Source organism: Mesoplodon mirus (genome assembly GCF_964341445.2).
Source record: "Mesoplodon mirus genome assembly, chromosome: 19".
NCBI classification, from domain to species: Eukaryota; Metazoa; Chordata; class Mammalia; order Artiodactyla; family Ziphiidae; genus Mesoplodon; species Mesoplodon mirus.
Genome location: NC_138995.1, coordinates 48,710,235 through 48,729,199, shown reverse-complemented (window position 1 = coordinate 48,729,199; position 18,965 = coordinate 48,710,235). Strand labels below are relative to the sequence as shown.

General features: G+C 37.5%; 1 protein-coding gene across 4 annotated transcripts in view; it reads right to left on the bottom strand.

Moving 5' to 3' along the window:
• Positions 1-18,965, bottom strand: part of LSM14A (LSM14A mRNA processing body assembly factor) — a 54,834-nt gene that overhangs the window by 21,815 nt on the left and 14,054 nt on the right. For all 4 annotated transcript variants that reach the window (XM_082607751.1, XM_082607752.1, XM_082607753.1 and 1 more), the window contains exons 2-4: positions 16,276-16,439; positions 13,484-13,613; positions 3,276-3,398 (exon numbers count right to left, since the gene is read on the bottom strand). In XM_082607751.1, coding sequence (XP_082463877.1) covers positions 3,276-3,398; positions 13,484-13,613; positions 16,276-16,439 — 417 coding nt within the window. The remainder of the gene's footprint in view (positions 1-3,275; positions 3,399-13,483; positions 13,614-16,275; positions 16,440-18,965) is intronic.

Sequence of the window (18,965 nt, the reverse complement as noted above, 5' to 3'; positions counted from 1 at the left end):
GGCCTCTCACTGTTGTGGCCTCTCCCGTTGAGGAGCACAGGCTCCGGACGCGCAGGCTCAGCGGCCACGGCTCATGGGCCCAGCCGCTCCGTGGCATGTGGGATCTTCCCGGACCGGGGCATGAACCCGTGTCCCCCGCATTGGCAGGCGGACTCTCAACCACTGCGCCACCAGGGAAGCCCTGCATGCTTATTTATTTTGTGTGTGTGTGTGTGGTGTGTGTGTGCGGGGGGGTACGCGGGCCTCTCACTGTTGTGGCCTGTCCTGTTGCGGAGCACAGGCTCCAGACGCGCAGGCTCAGCGGCCATGGCTGACGGACCCAGCCGCTCCGCGGCATGTGGGATCTTCCCGGACCGGGGCACGAACTGGTGTCCCCTGCATCAGCAGGCGGACTCTCAACCACTGCGCCACCAGGGAAGCCCTACATGCTTATTTTTAAGATAGTCTGTGTATCTGTTTTATTAGGTTCTCTTACTATTCCATGTAGATTTATTGAAAGTACAGTAAATTTAATTATTATGAGAAATAAAGTCTTCCTAATACTAAATCTTTTTATCTAGGAATAAGATATGTTTCTTTGATTACATGTAACTTCTTTTATGTCCCTCTATTATATTTTGTATCTTTCATCATAGAGGCTAGCCATATTTCTTATTATGTATTTTATTTTATTTTATTTATTTTTTTTTTTTTTGCGGTATGCGGGCCTCTCACTGCTGTGGCCTCTCCCGTTGCGGAGCACAGGCTCCGGACGCGCAGGCCCAGCGGCCATGGCTCACCGGCCCAGCCGCTCCACGGCATGTGGGATCCTCCCGGACCGGGGCACGAACCCGCGTCCCCTGCATTGGCAGGCGGACTCTCAACCACTGCGCCACCAGGGAAGCCCTGCATGCTTATTTTTAAGATAGTCTGTGTATCTGTTTTATTAGGTTCTCTTACTATTCCATGTAGATTTATTGAAAGTACAGTAAATTTAATTATTATGAGAAATAAAGTCTTCCTAATACTAAATCTTTTTATCTAGGAATAAGATATGTTTCTTTGATTACATGTAACTTCTTTTATGTCCCTCTATTATATTTTGTATCTTTCATCATAGAGGCTAGCCATATTTCTTATTATGTATTTTATATATAATTTCTATTTCGCATCATTGTGAACATCTTCTTTTATCCCCATTAGTAATCAGTGGGTTAGGTTTTAGGACATCTATTTTTTTTTAAATTTATTTAATTTTTGGCTGCATTGGGTCTTCACTGCTGTGCGCAGGCTTTGTCTAGTTGCAGTGAGCAGGGGCTACTCTTCGCTGCAGTGCACAGGCTTCTCATTGTTGTGGCTTCTCTTACTGCTGAGCACGGGCTCTAGGCACATGGGCTTCAATAGTTGTAGCATGCGGGCTCAGCAGTTGTGGCTCATGGGCTCTACAGCACAGGCTCAGTAGTTGTAGCTCATGGGCTTAGCTGCTCTGCGGCATGTGGGATCTTCCTCGACCAGGGCTCGAACCTGTTGTCCCCTGCACTGGCAGGCGGATTCTTAAACCACTGAGCCATGGGGGAAGCCCTAGGGCATCTACTGATTTTTATACTTATTCTCTACATTTTACCTCTATCTAATTTAGGTCTCATATTAGTTCTAGTTTTTCAGTGAATTCTCAATTCCAAGTAGGAAGTCAGCATTGGCAAATAATGCTATTCTAATATTCATACTTATTTCTTTTTCATGTATTCCTGACATAGCTAAAAATTCCAGAACAATGCTGAGTAGCAATGAGAAAGGGAATCCTTACTTATGATTTTAATAAGAATCCTTCTGGTGCTTCAATATTAAGGTTAATGTTGGTTATTAATTAAGATAGCTAACGTCTACTGAGCACGCTCTATGTGTCAGGCATTATGTTAAGGGCACTGCATACATTAAAAAAAAATTTAGCCCTTAACAATAAGTCTGTTGGCTTATCAGTAAAGTCCTGTTTTATAGTATGGAAAACTAAAGCTTAAAAAGATTAAATATCTTCTCTAAGAAGGAAATCTTTAAAAAAATTAACAAACCAATACATACACACACAAATATACACTTATGTTAACCTAGATGAAAGTCTGGATGTAAATATTTGTTATTTCTGGGTGGTGAGATTATAGGTATTTTTATTTTCGTCCTATGCTTAGTGTATTTCTTTTTAAAAAAATTTATTGAAGTATAGTTGATTTACAAAGTTGTATTAATTTCTACTGTACAGCAAACTGATTCAGTTATACATATATATATACACACATATATATTATATATATATATATACATTCTTTTTCATATTCTTTTCCATTATGGTTTATCACAGGATATTGAATATAGCTTCCCGTGCTATACAGTGCACTTAGTGTATTTCTAATTTACCTACAAAAAATCTTTAGAATGTTAAAAAATTAAAAATTAAGTTTTTTTAAATCAATATGAACAAAAGTAACTACAACTATTTCAAAATATCTAAAGTGAGATACACAGGATTATGTTTAGCATTGGCTTGATTTTACCCTCAAGTGCTTTAAAAAATACTGTCCTGATCATAATAGCATCTTTCTGAAATGACTTTACATTGTTTTATTTAAAAGTAAACATCCATAGAAAGCAATGGGCCAGTTTCACCCACTTTAGCAGCAGATAAAGAATCCTGGGACCACTGAAGGTTATGAGACTGGTTGGTGGAAAAACAGAATTAAAGAAATGAAACAGGATCCTTTAAGCTTATTAAAATGCAGATCTCCAAGCTCCAGGGATTCTGATGTAGCAGTTCTCAGGATCTACATTTTTAAGAAGAATTCCAGATCAGATGATTTGATTGTGAGTGGTCCACACTGAGAGCCACTGCTCTAGATTCTATGAGGATGCTAGGAAAGATGCAACAGCATAATGAATAGTTTGTTTCCTCAGCTACTATTTCAAATTCATCAAGGATAGTTCATCCTCAGTGGTGAGTCTGAGATTGACCAGGAATATTTAAGTATTATATACAAGTAATATAATTGCTTTGTAAAAAAAAAAAAAAAGTCAAACTTAGACAGTGTTCACCATTTCAGTTTTATGATCTAGGACTACAAAAAGTCTGAACAGTGGAAGTCATTCAATAATGTACTTATTGAACAACGATTAAAAAAAGTTTTTAAAGAACTAAGTAGAAATTATACATGTGAGTTACAAGCTGCAAAAGCTCTTACATTCAGAGAAAGGCTACCATCTATAGAAATTTAGAATGGAAAATGTTGAAGGAAAAAACAGCTTACCTTGAGATAACTGTGTTTTTAGAGATCTTGTATCCTGTGTAAAGGCAGAACCAACTGTACTACTTTGGGATAGGGCACCGCTGTTTGATGCTTCTGTTCCAAAGGATGTCAAGGAGCTTCCAGCTTTAAGAAAATTTGTTTGAATGACAAAAAAATTTTTTTTTAATTTTAAACCTTTCAATTATATAAAGTAACACAGCATTTTAATGATAATTGTCCCTCCCGTAGCACCCGTGTAAATTAATAATACTGGAAATTAATGAAACTGAATCAAAAAATAATTTGAGAAATTTTTGACAATATATGAAAAGCAAGCCCATATATACTCCAGCATCTTTGGATGCAAACAATTTTTTTTAACATATGCAATACTCTCCTGGACAGTTATACAGATGAGACAGCAAGGATGTACATCAGATAGAGAAGTAGCAGAAATGGTACATTCAACACCAACATTAAGGTTCAATTATCTTAACACCAAGTATCTGCACAAATAGCCAAATAAGCAGACAGGTCTATGAAGAGCTTTTCCAGCATTTCCAAAGCAGTGGACAATGGACTCCAGTCCATTTTAATGCCTCCCCTCAGTACAGTATTGTGGGGCTGCATTCTGCCTAAAGCAACCACAAAAAGTTCTGGTAATATGAGGAACAAAATCCCTCAAAAGGACCTTTGCTATACTAGGTTATGTCAATCTTCTTTTCTACATTTCTTCAGAATTTATGGATCAATCACTTTCCATATGCTGTGCTCTCTTCTTAATATTTAATCTACATAGGTTTTCTCTAGCAGGAACTGTTTCAATAGCCCCTCTTCCCCCACCTCTAAATCCAATATAAAAGTGGTACTGAGAATAATCTTTTATGAAACAAAAATAATCACATCACTACAGTGCTTAGGACTCTCTGATGGCTTTCCACTGCCCTCAAGAAAAAAGTTCAAACTATTTACCTTAGTTTATAAGGTCCTCCCCCTTATCTGCCTACCTTTTTTCTCATTACTCATTTACACCTCTCTATTCCACAACAGAAGTTTAACTATCTGCTTTTAAATTACTTGAAGATTATGATCATGTTCCTCACATCTTCTAGTCTCCAAGCTAAGCAACTCTAGTTCCTTCAACAATTACTCACCTTCACATGCTCTTTAAGCCTTGCCTCTTTTGACTTCTCCTAATTTAATGAATTCTAGTTGTTCATATCTCTCTTAAAACGGGGCATCAGAACTCAGCAAAGTACCTCAGACAATAAGAACGAATGGGACTCCTTTAGAGGTGTAATTCATTCAGGCTGCAGTCCCAGCCAGCTAAGGAGGGGCCTAACGTAACCTCCCACAACATCCCCAGAAATGTTGAGACTACTGCTCTCAATAATTCTGTGGGATGCTGAATCTATCCCATTATCCCTAGTATTTCTGGGTAATGACCAAGACATAAACCACTCTGATGATGTGTATTCAACCTCCATCCTGCTCTGACTCAACCTCCCACTGCTTGCGCCTGCCTCCCCCCCGCCACCCAACCCCATGAGCAAACTCTTCTATATCCTCCGTCTCTTTTCTGAGTTCCCGGTCATACTACACCCACCTCCCTCATACCATTGCTGCTATTGATTTACCTCAAATTATTTTTTATGTATAGTGTGAGACAGGGGTCATTGCTAATTTTTTCCAAATAGATATCCAGCTGCTGCAAGATCATTTGTTAAAAAGATTTCCCCTTCTATCCACAGGCAAATAAAAGTGAAATTTATAATCATCATTCACAAAACAAAACAAAAAAGATTTCCCCGTCTCCATTGAACTGCACTGGCATCTTTGTTTTAAATCAGCATTTAAGTAGGTCTATTTCTGTACTCTCTATTCTTTACCCTGGTATATTTGTGTATTCTTTTCTTTTCTTTTTTTTTTTTTTTTTTTAGCGGTATGCGGGCCTCTCACTGTTGTGGCCTTTCCCGTTGGGGAGCACAGGCTCCGGACGCGCAGGCTCAGCGGCCATGGCTCACGGGCCCAGCCGCTCCGCGGCATGTGAGATCTTCCTGGACCGGGGCACGAACCCGTGTCCCCTGCATCGGCAAGCGGACTCTCAACCACTGCGCCACCAGGGGAGCCCTATTTATGTATTCTTATACCAATAATTCCCTGCTCTGAATCTTGAAATTGGGTGTATACCTCAAACTTCCTCTTTCTTCAAGAGTAGTTTGGCTATTACAGGTTTTGTATTTCCATACAAATATTAGAATCAGCATGTCAATTTCTATTTTTAAAGTGTGATGGGATTTTGATCAGGATCGTGTTCAACCTGTAAACCAATTCTGGGGAAAGTGTCATCATAAAAATAATATTGAATATTCTAACCCATAAGCATGGATTAACTCTCCATTTATTTAGATCTCTAAATTCTCTCAGCAGTGGTTTGTGATTTTTATTGTAGAGCAGAGTTTTCTCAACTTCAGCACTACTGACGTGTTGGGCCAGATAATTTTTTGTTGTGAGGGACTGTCCCATGCATTGTAGGATGTTAAGTAGCATCCCTGGCCTCTACCCATTAGATGCTAGTAGTATCGCCCAGTTGTGACAAACAAGAATGTCTCCAGGCATTACCAAATGTCCCGAGGGAGGGGTTAAAATGCACTCCCCTCCACTGAGGAACACAGAGACTTTAAAATGCTGTCTCTTGTCACATTCACTCCTGGGTATCTGATGTTATTGCTGCTATTGTAAGCTGTGCTGCATTTTATATTTCATTTACCAATAATTTGTTCTAGATCAGCAAACTTTATCTATAAGTAGCCAGATGGTAAATAAAATATTCTAGGCTTTTCAGGCCATATGCTCTCCGTTATAACTATACAACTCTGCCCTTGTAGTGTAAAAGGAGCCACAGACCACATGTGAATAAATGGGTATGGCTGTATTCCAGTAAAACAGGAGGCTGGTGGGATTTGGTCCACAGGCCATAGCTTACCAAACTGTCTGTTCTGAATACAAAAATACAGTTGATTTTTGTATATTTACCATGTATTCCCTTACCATGCTAAATTCACTTATTCATTCCAGTAGCTTGAATATTCCTTTGCATTTTCTACATACACAATCATGTCACCTTCAAATAATGACCTTTTTAGTTCTGCCTTTCCAATCTCGAAATCTTTTATTTATTTTTTTCTTGCCTCACTGGACTGACTAGGACCTCTACAACAACACTACATGAAATAAGACAATTCTTTCGCTTTATTCCTTACCTCAGGGAAAAGCATTCATTATCCCACCATTATGTGTGTAAGCTTTTCATTTCACTGATCAGATTAGGAAATTCCCTCCTATTCCTTAGTTGTTGATAAATGGGTATTGAATTTTACCAAATGCCTGTTCTGTATCTCTTGGGATTGCAGTTTTTCTCCTTTATTCTGTTAATGTGGTAAATTACCAACGATTTTCAAATGTTAAAACATCTTTGCATTCCTGAGATGTCATTATGTAATATCTTTTTTATGAACTGCTGGCTTCCACTGCTAATACTATGTTAAGGATTTTTACATTATATGTTCAGGGAAATTAGCTGCAATTTTATTTTCTTGTATTGATTTCATTTAGATACCATTTAGGTTTTGGTATCTCAGCTTGCCTTGGTTATCTGGTTAGGAAGTGTTCTTCCTTTATTCTCTCAAAGAGTTTGTGTAAGATTGGTAAAATTATTTCTTCCCTAAATGGTAGAATTTATCAGTAAAGCAAATAGTCTAGAATTTTCTTTACAGAAGATTTTAAATTAGTTTCAACTTCTTTAACAGGGTGATACTGAGATTGTACTTCCTCCTGTGTTGGTTTAGGAAAGTTGTATTTTCAAGGAATTTGTCTATTTCATCTGAGATGTCAAATCTGTTGACATAAACTTGTTCACAATATCTTCATACTATCCTTTTAGGATCTATAGTGATGCCTACACTTTCATTCTTTTTTTTTTTTTTTTTTGGCAATACGCAGGCCTCTCACTGTTGTGGCCTCTCCCATTGCGGAGCACAGGCTCTGAACACGCAGGCTCAGCGGCCATGGCTCACGGGCCCAGCCACTGTGCGGCATGTGGGATCTTCCCGGACCGGGGCACGAACCCGTGTCCCCTGCATCGGCAGGCGGACTCTCAACCACTGTGCCACCAGGGAAGCCCCTACACTTTCATTCTTGATATCAGTATTTGAGTCTTCTTTTTTTCCTTGTTTAGTCTTGCTAGGGGCTCGTTAATTTTATGAAATTTTTCTAAGAACCAGCTCCTGGCTTTGATGATGTTATATATATATATTTTGACTTGTTTCTATTTCCTTGATTTCTGCTTTAAATTTTTTCTTCCTTCTAGTACTTTTGGGCTAATTTTCTTTCCTTTTTTTTTAGCTTCTTAATAAGCTGGCAGCTTAGAGCACTGATTTTAAAATATTCTTGTTTTCGGGGCTTCCCTGGTGGTGCAGTGGTTGAGAGTCCGCCTGCCGATGCAGGAGACATGGGTTCCTGCCCCGGTCCGGGAAGATCCCATATGCTGCGGAGTGGCTGGGCCCGTGAGCCATGGCCGCTGAGCCTGCGCGTCCGGAGCCTGTGCTCCGCAACGGGAGAGGCCACAACAGTGAGAGGCCCGCGTACCACACACGCACACACACACCAAAAAATCTTGTTTTCTTATATATGTATTTAAAGGTATGAAATTTCCACTAAGCAATGCTTAAGCTCCACTCACAAATTTTGACATGTTGTACTTTATGATCATTATATTTAAAAATATCTTATTTCCCCTATGATTTCTTCTTTAATTCATCAGTGATTTTTGTAAGTTTGCTCAATTTCTATATTGAGCAAACAGAAATATACTATTTGTATATTTTTCAAGTTATCTTAATTCCAAATTTAATTTCTTTGTGGTTTGAGAAGATACCACATATGATTTCAATCCTTCTGAATTTAATGTAACTCGTTTTATGGACCAGGATTTGATGTATCCCATTGATTGATCAATATTTACTTAAAAGAATCTACATTCTGCAATCGTTGGTGTTGGTGTACGGTTTTATAAAAGTTACATACACATTTAGGATTGTTACAGCTTCCTGATGTACTGTTATGAAGAATCTTTCTTTATCTTTGGCAGCACTCCTGATCTTTAAGCTGCTTTGTCTGATGTTAATTTTCCTAACATAGTTTTCTTGTTATTAGTGTTTGTATGGTATGTCATGCCTTTTTCTGTTCTTTAACTTTCTGTCTTTTAATTCATCTCTTGTAAACATCACATAGCAGGGTTTTTTTAAAAAAATTCAGTTTGATGATCTCTGCTTTTTAACTGGAATGTTTAATTCCTTTATACATTACCAAAGTAGATATATTTATTTATTTATTTATTTATTTAGGCTGTACCATGTGGCATGAGGGATTTTAGTTCCCTGACCAGGGATCAAACCTGTGCCCTCTGCAGTGGAGGCAGGGAGTCCTAACCAGTGGACTGCCAGGGAATTGCCCCCAAGTAGATCTTTAACAGTTCTTTGTCTGTCATCCTAAACGCATGAAACACGCTCCTGGTTTATGCTAACTTTATTTATTTATTTATTTTATTTTTGGCTGTGTCAGGTCTCAGGTGCAACACATGGGATCTTCATTGTGGCATGTGGGATCCTCCGCTGCAGTGTAGGCTCCTTGTTGCAGCGTGTGGGCTCCAGAGCACGTGGGCTCCGTAGTTGTGGCATGCGGGCTCTCTAGCTGTGGCCCGTGTGCTCAGTAGTTGCGGTGTGCGGGCTTAGTTGTCCCGCGGCATGTGAGATCTGAGGTCCCCGACCAGGGATCGAACCCGTGTCCCCTGCATTGGAAGGCAGATTCTTAACCACTGGACAACCAGGGAAGTCCCTATGCTAACTTTAAAGTTCATAAACATGTTAAGTATTCATTAAAGTCAGTGATTAAAAATTAATGTGTACAAAACACTAGAGACCTAAGAGAATCACTGTCCAATATGGTTCTGCTATTAAAGCAGCTAAAATGTACCCACTGGCTGAACCCATGTCCAGCCAATATGCCTCCATCTTGCCCACAAGAGTAGTATGAGACTTAGCATGTCATGGCTATTTTGACGCTTCAGTTTATTGTGAGATAATTAATTTTTCCTAATTAACGTCAGTAATGACCTAATCTTTGCACATAAAAATTATTTGTGCATCTGCTTAAAAAAAACAACAGTACTTAAATTCTATGCAGTGCATCATTCCTTTCAAAGTATGAGAGTATCTCTTTCTTTACAATCTTGCCAAAACAGAATATATTCAAACTTTTGGGTTTTTGTCAAATTGATAGTGAGAAATGGTGTCTTGGTGATGACTTAAGTTGTATATCTCTTATCATGAGCAAGATTTAAGCATCTTTCTATGTTTAAGCGCCGTTTGTATTTATTTTTTTCTGAAAAAGGCAAAGTCAGTTTCTAATCTTTACAAATTTTTCTGTTGGATTGTAGAGCTTTATTTTTAGAAGCTCTTTAGATATTCAGGATATTAACCCATCACGATATAAATTGCATATAAGGGCTTCCCTGGTGGTGCAGTGGTTGAGAGTCCGCCTGCCAATGCAGGGGACACAGGTTCGTGCCCCGGTCTGGGAAGATCCCACATGCCGCAGAGCGGCTGGGCCCATGAGCCATGGCCGCTGAGCCTGTGCGTCCGGAGCCTGTGCTCTGCAACGGGAGAGGCCACAACAGTGAGAGGCCCGTGTACCGCAAAAATAAATAAATAAATAAATAAATAAATAAATTGCAAATAAAACTATGAAAATTAAAATAGAAAAAATTCCCTCCAAACAGCAATAGTGTAATCTTGATTTATTTAAACTTTCTCTTTACATCAGAATACTAGGCACAGAAAATGAAAACAAGAGGCTTAAATAAAAATCTGGCTTAATTTTACCAACACAAACTATATCTAAGGTAATTCCGTTTCTAAAAAACATCTGCCACCTTAATCAATGCTACAGTTTTCCTCCTCCTCGTTTAACTACTTCTAAATACCATATATAGTTCTCTAATTAGCCACTCCAAAAACTGTTCTGCTAGTATGAAAATCAAACAATCAAAAATAATCTGTCACTGCAAAAATTAAGTCTACCCACATGGAAAACACAAGCAAAACCTTCTACCTTTTTGACACCCAAAGAACACTAAACCAGCAACCCCCAATATCAAAATTAGATAAAAGCATTTATAAGGAATATGTATTTCACCACCACAAAATACTTTGATTAGAGGAGCAGGATGTGAAGAATAGCAGAAGCAGTATTTATTATGTAGATACTTTGTGCTAGACCCTGTTCAAATGCATTACACATATTAAGTTATGCAAACTTCACAGTAATGTAGAAGGTAAGTACAATAATCCAAATGTTAGCTAACTATTCAACTTAGTGAAAGGAGTCTCAAAAGGATAATATAATTTGCAATTGTCCCTTATCTGAATCCTCAGAATAGAATTCTAACAGTTATAACTAACGTAGAGTGTATCTTGATTTAAGATGTATAAGCAACATTGATCTTCACTTGACTAGGATTAGGAGGTACGTGGACGAAAGCTACCCTATTTCACCAATCCAACAATAAATCTGAAAGTAATTAAATATTTAAATTTTGATTAGAGATGAATGTCTGGGTTACAACCCACCCCCCAACAAAAATAAATAAATTTGAAAAATGTCAAACCTGTGTCAAAATTGAAAGAGGAGTACACTGAATATCAATATATTCCTCCATCTAGCTCACCAACTACTAACATCTTGCCACGCCTATTCCATTTCTTCATTTCTTCATGTTATGATATACACACTTCTCTTTTGCCTATATAGACTACAATCAGTTTGCCTCCTCACCCTCAAATACTTCAAAATCGTCTCCCCAAAACAGACATTCTCTCATATGGTTAACCACAATACCATTACCACATCTAAGAAAATGAACAATAACACCACCCAACATTTCGTCCTTACTCAAAGTTCCTCAGTAGTCCCTAAAACATTCTTTACTATCAACTTTTCCTAAAACTCGGGATCCAGTCACATATTATATTTGGATGCTATGTCTCTTCAGTCTTCCCAAGTCTAAAACAATCCCAGGACTTCCCTGGTGGCGCAGAGGTTAAGAATCCGCCTGCCAACACAGGGAACACGGGTTCGAGCCCTGGTCCGGGAAGATCGCACATGCTGCGGAGCAACTAAGCCCATGCGCCACAACTACTGAGCCTGCGCTCTAGAGCCCGCTCGCCTAGAGCCCGTGCTCCTCAACAAGAGAAGCTACCGCAATGAGAAGCCCACGCACCACAACGGAAGAGTAGCCCCCGCTCGCCGCAACTAAAGAAAGCCCGTGCACAGCAACAAAGACCCAACATAGCCAAAAATAAATAATAAATAAACTAATTAAAAAAAAAATAAAGATCGAATGCAATTAAAAAAAAAAACAGTCCCGCTGCCTCTGTTCTTTACAACATTGAATCCTTTGAAGAGCCTGGCATTCTGAATATATATCTCAATTTCTTCATGATTAGAGTCTGCATTTTCAGCAAGAATACCACAGAAGTGAAGTTGTTTACCCCCCTTCCCCCGTATCATCACATCAGGAGAATTATAATCATTAATTATGGCAATGCCAAACTTGACAACTTAATTAAGATGGTGACCATTAGATCTCTCCATTATAAAGGCACATTTTCTCCCTTTGGAATTAATAAGTAAACTGTGGGATGATACTTTTAAGATCATTTAAATATCCTGTTCCAACACCATTCACCCAATGATTTTAGAATCCACTGATAATTCTTGTTAATTATTTCACTAGAGATTACAAAATGGTGATTTTCTATGTCCACCACTCTTCCTATTTATTAGCTAGTGTTATTCTAAAAGCATTGTTTCCTCTTTTTCCTCTTCTTTTTAAAAGGGGCCTAGATCCCTTTTAGTGGGGAGAGGTATTTAGAAAGCAAGAACTGGGTTTATACATGTTCTTTGCTACTGGGTATCATTGCTTCCAGGCCCTTCCTATGAGCAGAGTCAGGAAACAACCAGTTTTTAAAAAATGAGTTCACACCCATATCTCCAATTCACATTCACCACCATAGCATTCTTCTTTACCTTTCCCCATTCCATATTTATATCTCCCTTCTCCAAGGTAAGAATACCATTTCTCAACAACATCAATAGATTACTCATTTGCCCTATCCTATAATACATACAAAATAGTTTCAAAATTAACACCACCAATACCACTACCAATAATAAACCCTAAGTCAAGTTTGTTTTTAACAGTTGTATTTATTCCTACAAGATATCTTACTAAGAGTGTAAAAATTTACTTGAATTCTTATTTCTGTGTGGTTATGTTACCTGATATATACTTAGTACCAGTTGTTTCTGTTTGTATTCATTCAACTTTTGGATTTACTTTTTTCCCATTGTTTTTTATTTTGTGAATAAGTAAAACATTTACATACTTGGAAAGTCACAACTATATAAAAATATTCATAGAAAGGAATTAATTTTAACAAAACCTGTTAACATACTAATGAGTTTCAAGATAAACCTGAAACTGGATTTGTGATCAGTGAAATAAACTGATAAGTGATTATTTCAATGGAATTAAAAAAGATTAAGGGCTAGAGTTTGAGATTTAAAACTCTTCTTTACTGCAGAAATTTCAGTAAAGGTGTACTTGAGAGCTAAAATGCACAACTATAAAAATAAACACAAAAAAATCTGATGTGTATACCTAGCTTTTGTACATGATAACCTTTGTCCTCCAATCATAACTAGGACTGTTATTAGCCTAGCGCTCCGATATTTTCTCCTTATAGTGTTATATATTGATATTGCTCCCTCATAATGGCATTATCTCTGCTTCCCTTTTTGAAAACCCACAATGTTGGAAAAAATGCTTATTTTAAATGGATGTATCTTATGTAAGTTTAAAATAACATTCAATAAAATTTGGTAATTGGATATATGTAGATTTTTTTTTTTAAATGTTAGCATTCTAAGAGATGGCCTTTATAGAACCACTAATCATTAAGGACATTAAAATAAAGTCTTTAAAATAATAGGCTACAAAAGGAACACCAAACAATATGTCTGAAAATTTGTGGTTTTATATATCTTTGTGGTAAAGACAGGGAAATATACAAAAAAGAAAGAAAAAAAAGGAAAAGAGCACAACATACCAACACCAACAGCCCCAAACTGCTGCCCGACTAATGAACTTGGACTGAACTGACTGTATGTTGGCATCCTGCCGAAAGGTCCATAGGAGCCCACTGACTGGAATGAAGAAGTAGATGAGCCTAGTGAAGACTGAAGAAAAGATCACGGGTTAACAGTATGTATATAATGGAAAGAAATTCGGATATTTACATTTTAAAGAAAACTATTAAATTACAACTACTAGACACAAAAGCAATTATAACAACTTGCAACATGCATTTAATGTTAAAACAGCTGAATAACCTGATTGCAGTATGTATATACATGTGTCAGTTGTACGCAATGTGATTCATAAATGCTTTTTTCTACAATGAACTCCTCCTCTGAGTTCAGTTTTACAACAGATTTAGGAAAGAACCAAAGAAAAGTTACCCGAATAAGTAAACTAACTTTGCTTAAAGAAAAAATATGAGAAAAATCAAATTTCATTATAGTACTAAGTTTCAGTCTGGTGGTGACATAAGTAAGACATCTCACTTTTGATTTTACTCTTATTTTCAATCACTTGAGGTATACTATTAAATTTATGGGAAAGAAATGCAGAAACAAACTATCCTGTACAAAACCACCTACCACTTACACTTTTAAATACAGTTATTATTACGTTAAAGAGCACTTTATAAAAAGCTTCTTACTAAACCTAAAAAATATATATATAAATATATTAATATGTATGTATATACATTAATTTACCTTAACATAAAATGTTTTATAAATATGAAGTGTACTAACAGCCACCAGGATACAAGTTCACTGATGGCAGAACCCTGTCTGTATGTTTGCTGCTAGTATCAGACATATGGCAGGTATTCAATAAATACTACTGAATGAATGAATCAAAAGATCAAAAGCCAAAATTTACAGTGGTTGGAAGAAGTTTTTAAAAATCATTTTGAATTGTGCTCTCTAGGTTATTGTCATTCCATAAAACTGATTGATTAAATAAGTTGTTCTCTGCAGAGTTATCAAAAGATATGAGAGTCTGATAACATCACTCTTCGGTGTAGGCAGCTATTTCTATGAGAATGTGTCTCCTCTCCCTCCATTTAAGAAGTTCGCATTTTCTCAGGATTCTTTCAGACTTAATTCCTCAAAAGTAAGACTTATAAAGCAGGGGATAGATAAGAGTAGAGAATTTCTCCAGTTTATGTTGCAAGAACCAAATTTATTATTTCCTAAAAAGCTTATCTTATATTCAGAAAAATAGTAAGTAAATGTTAAAAGGTACTTTCTCTTTTTTTCCCATTTTAATTTTATATAGCACTTAATATTTTCTTTAGAAGAGTTCATTAGGTATTTCCTTTTAATAGCTGGAAGGCACATTCTATGCAAGACAATAGATATTTTAATAGTCAGTTTTGTGAAAACCTAAGATTTTTATCACTCACAGCATAAAAAAGAGGAAGTTAAAAAAACCCAACAAGCATATTTTACTGCAAATGACCAAAGACTTTTGACAAGAAAAAACCTTGAGAAGAAAATGGATTCAGCAGGAAAAACATATGGGGGCCACAAAGTTTTTAATCATCTATGCCAGTAACTAAAAATACTCATGTTAACCTGCCTTCCTCTGCTGCTATAGTAGAAATTCAGAGTTTCTATGTGCTTCCAATTAACATATAAACAGGTACTATAATGAACATCTTAATTCATAATTTACAATCTTTTAGACATCATGTGTTTCTGTTTTAAATAAAATACACAAATTTTATAATTCCTCGGGCTTCCCTGGTGGCACAGTGGTTAAGAATCCGCCTGCCAATGCAGGGGACATGGGTTCAATCCCTGGTCTGGGAAGATCCCACATGCCACGGAGCAACTAAGCTCATGCGCCACAACTACTGAAGCCTGTGCACCTGGAGCCCGTGCTCTGCAACAAGAGAAGCCACAACGAGAAGCCCGTGCACCGCAATGAAGAGTAGCCCCCGCTCACCGCAGCTAGAGAAAGCCCGTGCACAGCAACGAAGACCCAACACAGACAAAAATAAATTAAATAACTGATAAATAAATAAATTAACTGATTAAAAAAACCCTTCTCTTAATGAGGATACTTAAGATTGTCTTCTTTAATACTTTATTTGGGAACTGAACAACGTATCTGTACATGTTAAATTCCTTTTATGTTTGTGCACTGCATGTATACTATGTAACAAACATATAATATATAATGTGATTTAGCATTTTTTCCGTTAAACTTAGTCATCTTACCTAAGAGTAGCCATCACCACCCTGGTTTGTAATATGAACCACGTGTGAATAGTATAGTGGCATGGATCCTGGATTCTAGAGCCAGAATTCCTGGGTCTGTTCAAATTATGGGTCTACTTCAATTTCCTCACTTATAAAAATGAGGATTATAAAAATGAGAATAACTATAGTACCAAGCTGAGAGGGTGTTGTGAGGACTGTCCTATTATATGTGCAGGGCTTTGAATAGTGATTCTTATAAAGTCAGATCTCAATAAATGTTAGCTATTTTAACCATTGTTGAAATCAGAAAGTATCTTATGACAAAAATTAATTCCTCAGCTATTTCTTACTCTATTTAGTCCCAACTTATTATCTAAAGAGAAAAACCTGGGTGAGAACATTATCCAGTTATTTTGGGTATCCAGATAACTAGAAAATGGTAATAAGCTATATGAACATCTAATTGAGAAAATTTAAAAAACAAAAACAAGGAGAGGCAAAATCCAAGGCTAGTTATGTGCATGAAATTTACTTGAACTCCAAGACAAATTTACTATGTTACCTGAACGATAGCTGGGTCCTGAGGCAAAGAACATTGTGGTTTTGGTGGCTCACAAACAGTGAGGTCTTTAATATCACTCCCACGGAATATAATGTATTCAAAGACTTCATCTCGAGGTGGTATTGGACGATCTGTTGGTCTGTCTTCTGTACCAAAGGACCGAACTGGTGAGAAAAGAGAGGATATGAGATACATGTCTACTCACTGTATTCAGGTAGTGCCTCTTACAGTGCACTGTTTCAAGTACTAAACAGCAGTTCTTAAATGCCATCCATGAGAAAGTATTCATTAATTTGTAGCTAAGTAAATTTTTTTTTCTTAAGTGGAAAACAGAGTGGGTTTTGCATAGAGCTAAATGTGTTCAATTTAAAAGACTATTGGCGGGGCTTCCCTGGTGGTGCAGTGGTTAAGAATCTGCCTGCCAATGCAGGGGACACGGGTTCAAGCCCTGGTCCGGGAAGATCCCACATGCCGCGGAGCAACTAAACCCATGTGCCACAACTACTGAGCCCTCGTGCCACAACAACTGCAGCCCGCGTGCCTAGAGCCCGTGCTCCTCAACAAGAGAATCCACTGCTATGAGAAGCCCACGCACTCCAATGAAGAGTAGCCCCCGCTCAGCACAACTAGAGAAAGCCAGCGCAGCAACAAAGATCAATGCAGCCAAAAATAAATAAATAAAAATAAAAGTTCCCTTAAAAAAAAAAAAGCTACCATACAGCAAAAGAGGGAAAATGAAAAAGTATGAAAACAGAGACCATGAAGAATGATTTGCACACACTAAGAGTTTGAGAAACAGGCTCTAATGATGGAAACTGATTTGATCAGATTTAATGTTTTCAACAGACAGTTCTTGTAGCGTTATAAAGAATAAGTTAATTAGAAGAGCAATGAGAAGGGAACACATGTCTGGAAGATAACAGAACAAATGAGAGGCGGTGGACATTGAGAGTGGAAAGAGAGAAGGCCAGACAAACACAGAAAAGGTAGAAAATTACTAGTACTATTCTGCTACAAAACATTTCAATACATGAGTTAGCTCATGTGCAACTGGTTAGTAAGGGAATTATGTCAGTACAGTCAAAAATCACATGATTTCTTCCCTAATTTTTTTAACCTGTTATTTTTATTTATTTATTGCACTTTAGGGGGCAGCAGCCAAACAAAGAAAGCCACAGAGTAAGAGCATATGATGCCTAATCACCCCAAGTTTCCTCTTGGCTCAATTTGGCTATGTAATCAGTCTTATAAGTGCTTATTGCATGGTTCTGCCTGATCCTGATGCACTCTTTCATTGTCTCCAACAGCAGATTCAACTCTTTTTTATACTTTCTTCCACCAGGCTACCTTACATTTTTTTCTTTCAAGCTGGCAGACGACTTCATTGTTAGGTATACTTCACCAGCATTTTTGTTAATACTATCATTTCCATTCATTTTCTTTTTTTCTTTTTTTTTGGCCGCGCCACTTGGCTTGCAGGATCTTAATTCCCGGACCAGGGATTGAACCTGGGCCCCAGCAGTGAAAGCGCCAAGTCCTAACTAACCACTGGACTGCCAGGGAATTCCCTGTTTTTCTTAATTGTGGTAAGAATACATAACATGAGATCTACCCTCTTAATAAAATTTTAAGTGTACATCACAGTATTGTTAATTATAAGCAGAGCTCTACAACTTTACCACTTTGCTTAACTGAAACTTTATACCCATTGAACCACAGTGTATCATTTCCTCCTACCCCTAGCCCCTGGCAACCACTATCCTCCAGAATTTTTTCTTCTGTGACTTGGAAAATAAAATGAAAAAGGAAGCAGAGGGCCAGTTTGGAAATTACTGGGCAAGTGCTGGTGAAAAGGTACCTAAAGAAAGAGGTCAAAATATAAAGATTTATCAAATGTAATTTCTTACTTAGAATTCTACAACTCTGTCCACATTTTTTCAAAATAGACTGCTATATTATTTGTAACATCAAATAATATATTTGATATACAATAATATATTGTATATTAGGTAAATATACAATAACATTAAACATGCTATGTATGAGGCAGATTATAAAACTATTATTTTCAAAAGATTACAACTATCTAAAATAAAAACATATATGTGAGTGACATCATGGAAGATGGTAGAGTAGGAAGATCCAGGAATCGGTCCCTCCACCCAAACAACTATTGGGCTGGCAAACAGTCTGAATTAACCTTTTTGGAACTATGGAATCTAGTCAAATGCCTGTAGCATCCAAGGGAGCACCTAATGAAGAAAGAGGCCAGTAATCTTTGGTGAATTTTGGCATTTTGCAGAGTAGCTGGCTATTACCATTCATCATCTCCCATCTCGGTCAAGGGCAGCTATGGGGACAGTGGCCCATGTTTCTGGTGCAGCTTGCTGATGCCAGGTGGGCAACAGGGATCCTGTCCTCCAAAAAATTAGGGTTGTATAACATGATCTGCCTGAAAATTCACTGAGGGGCCAGCACAGAGGCTGGCCATTGTTTCAACCCTCAAGGGTAGGGCACAAGTGGCTTCCCTAGTAGTGCTGGTGAAGGCATTTAGAAGAGTTAGCATATCCCTTCCCCCCTCAACAACAGCAGAATGTACATTATTCTAAATTGCACATGGAACGTTTTTCAGGACAGACCAAATTTTAGGCCCAAACCAACTCTCAATAAATTGAAAAGGATCGAATTTT